Source organism: Mandrillus leucophaeus, unplaced genomic scaffold, assembly GCF_000951045.1.
Source record: "Mandrillus leucophaeus isolate KB7577 unplaced genomic scaffold, Mleu.le_1.0 Scaffold8, whole genome shotgun sequence".
NCBI lineage: Eukaryota > Metazoa > Chordata > Mammalia > Primates > Cercopithecidae > Mandrillus > Mandrillus leucophaeus.
Window position 1 is genome coordinate 4,965,119 of NW_012108696.1, and position 3,110 is coordinate 4,968,228.

At 51.6% G+C, this 3,110-nt stretch overlaps 1 protein-coding gene across 1 annotated transcript in view; it reads left to right on the top strand.

Annotated features, from left to right (window-relative positions):
• Positions 1-3,110, top strand: part of VAV1 (vav 1 guanine nucleotide exchange factor) — a 92,761-nt gene that overhangs the window by 67,630 nt on the left and 22,021 nt on the right. The window contains exons 12-16 of the mRNA XM_011967486.1: positions 631-740; positions 1,616-1,717; positions 1,959-2,056; positions 2,142-2,164; positions 2,340-2,385. Coding sequence (XP_011822876.1) covers positions 631-740; positions 1,616-1,717; positions 1,959-2,056; positions 2,142-2,164; positions 2,340-2,385 — 379 coding nt within the window. The remainder of the gene's footprint in view (positions 1-630; positions 741-1,615; positions 1,718-1,958; positions 2,057-2,141; positions 2,165-2,339; positions 2,386-3,110) is intronic.

Below are 3,110 nucleotides of genomic sequence, written 5' to 3' on the forward strand. Positions count from 1 at the left end.
GCCACCACACCGGCTAATTTTTGGTATTTTTGGTAGAGACGGGGTTTCACCGCGTTGGTCAGGCTGTTCTTGAACTGCTGACTTTGTGATTCACCCGTCTTGGTGCTGACCTCGTGATTCACCCGTCTCGGCCTCTCAAAGTGCTGGGATTACAGGTGTGCGCCACCACACCTGGCCAGCTTCTCTGTTTCTCAGCCTGTGCCTCCTGAGGAGCCAGTTGCTGTCTTGTGACTGCCTGCTTCCATCTCTCCTACCTAGCTGGAGCTCTGGGGACCACATCCTATTCGCTGCTCTGTCCCTAGCTCCTAGCACTGTCTGTTTCTCAGCAGGCGCTGCACCCATGCTTTGTTGAACAGACAAATCAATGATGAGTGACATGCTGTGTCTGGTGTGTGCTTCTGCAAAGGGGTGTGTGTGTGTGCATGTGCACGCATGTGTGTGTGGTTTTGGGTTTATGGTTGTGTATTTGGATAGCCTAGAAAGCCCTTTTACAAGGATGTCTGTGCATGGTGCTGGGGGCACAGAGACTGCCACGGGCTTGACTGTTCCCTACAGAGGGAGGGTCAGTGGGCGTGTGCTCCCGCCCTCTGCAGGGGCAGTGCCTTCAGTCTGAGCTCTGCTTCCCTGCAGTGGAGCCACATGTTCCTGCTGATTGAGGACCAAGGTGCCCAGGGCTATGAACTGTTCTTCAAGACAAGAGAGTTGAAGAAGAAGTGGATGGAGCAGTTTGAGATGGCCATGTGAGTCCCCGTCTTCCTTCCTCTTTCTGTCCTCAGAGGGGCAGGGGCTGGGAAAGAGGAATGTGCTCTAGTCCCTACTCTGTCCTGACATGCCATGGGACCACTCTGAACCTCAGTCTCTTCATTTGGGAAATAAGAGGGACAGGCCCAAGGCTGTCTTCATCCTTGGAATGCCGGAGTTGTGTGCAAGCTCCTTTCCTCCCCCTCTTTCCTCTTCCTGCTCTTCCTCTTGTTCTTCCTCCTCCTCTCTTTCTTCCTCCTCTCCTTCCTCCCCTTCCTCCTCCTTTCCTTCCTTCTCTTCCTCTTCCTCCTCTTCCTCTTCCTCCTATTCCTCCTCCACCCCTTCTTCCTTCTCCTCCCTTTCCTCCCTTTTTTCCTCTTCCTTCTCCTCCTCTTCCTCCTCCTCCCTTTCCTCCTCTTCCTCCTCCTCCTCCTTCTTCCCCTCTTCCTCATCTTCCACTTCTGTCTTCTCCTCCTCCTTTTTACATGAGGCAAAATGCCCACGACAAAAATCTAACAATTTCAAAGTGCACGATTGCACGGCACTTTGTACACTAACAGTGTTGTGCAACCATCACCTCTATCCAGTTTCAAAACCTTTTCGTCAGCCCAAAGGAGACCTCATACCCATTAAACATTCACTCCCAATTCCCCGCTCTTGCAGCCCCTGGAAACTCCTAACCTGCTTTCTCTTTCTCCCGATGTGCATAGCAGCACGATTCAGTGTGGCCAAAGGGTGGAAACGACCCAGACATCAATCAGGGAATGAGTGGACGCACCAAATATGGTCTGTTCACGCCATGGAATAGTATTCAGCCATAAAAAGGAATAAAATGCTGATCCTCTTTTTTTTTTTTTTAATTTTCCTCTGCCAGCTCCAACATCTACCCGGAGAATGCCACCGCCAACGGGCATGACTTCCAGATGTTCTCTTTTGAGGAGACCACGTCCTGCAAGGCTTGTCAGATGCTGCTTAGGTGGGAATCTAGGAGGAAGGTCCTGCATCCTGGGCTTGGTCATCAGTTCCTTGCTAGAGAAGCTGCCCCAGTAATTGGTTCCCTAAATTGGGAGATGGGGGGTTCCTACTTTGATCTTCTGCTTCTCCGTCACTCTCCTGGTCTAAAGAGAACCCAAGGGGGCCCTTTATGTTCTTGGCAGAATATTTGGCCAAGTCTGTAAAGGTCACTCACTCCTCTTTATGTGTCCCCTGCATCTCAGAGGTACCTTCTATCAGGGCTATCGCTGCCATCGGTGCCGGGCACCTGCACACAAGGAGTGTCTGGGGAGGGTCCCTCCGTGTGGCCGACACGGGCAAGGTACGAGTGGGAGGGAGGCTGGGAGGTGAGCTTGGTTCTCTGCGGAGGATTTCCCGTTCTCACCGTTACCTTTACTCCCCCATAGATTTCCCGGGAACTATGAGGAAGGTAAGACTTTCCCACGCTCCTTCCTGTGCACTGCAAATAATGGGCAACAGTGCGGGGAGGACCCAGGGCATCCCGGAACTGGCCGTGATCCTTTGTGGGGTGAGGACAGTGATGGGGGCCTACAAGCCCCCAGGCTGGGCATCGGTAAACAGGTTTTCTTTGTCTCTCCTTCCAGGACAAACTGCATCGCAGGGCTCAGGACAAAAAGAGGAATGAGCTGGGTGAGTTGGCAGGGGATGCTGTGTGGGGGCAGGAGGAAAATGTATCTCCATTCATGTTGATCCAGGGACAGATCTCCATAATCATATTAACAGCCACATTGGGCTGGGTGCAATGGCTCCCACCTGTAATCCCAGCAATTTGGGAGGCCAAGGCGGGAGGATCGCTTGAAGTCAGGTGCACGCCACCACACCTAATTTTTAAATTTTTAAAATAGAGGTGAGGTCTTGCTATGTTGCCCAGTCATACTGTATAAATTAACTCATACAGTATGTGCTTATTTTAACTAATTAATTAATTTATTTTTGGAGATGGAATCTTGCCCCGTTGCCCAGGCTGGAGTGCAGTGGTGCGATCTTGGCTCACTACAACCTCCACCTCCCAAGTTCAAATGATTCTCCTGCCTCAGCCTCCTGAGCAACTGGGACTACAGGCACCACGCTTGGCTAATTTTTGTATTTTTAGTAGAGACGGTGTTTCACCATGTTGGGCAGGCTGGTCTCGAACTCTTAACCTCAGGTGATCGGCCTGCTTGGCCTCCCAGAGTGTTGGGATTACAGGCATGAGCCACTGTGCCCAACCTTAATTTAAAAAAAACTTAAGGCCAGGCGCGGTGGCTCAAGCCTGTAATCTCAGCACTTTGGGAGGCCGAGATGGGCGGATCACGAGGTCAGGAGATCGAGACCATCCTGGCGAACACGGTGAAACCCCGTCTCTACTAAAAAAA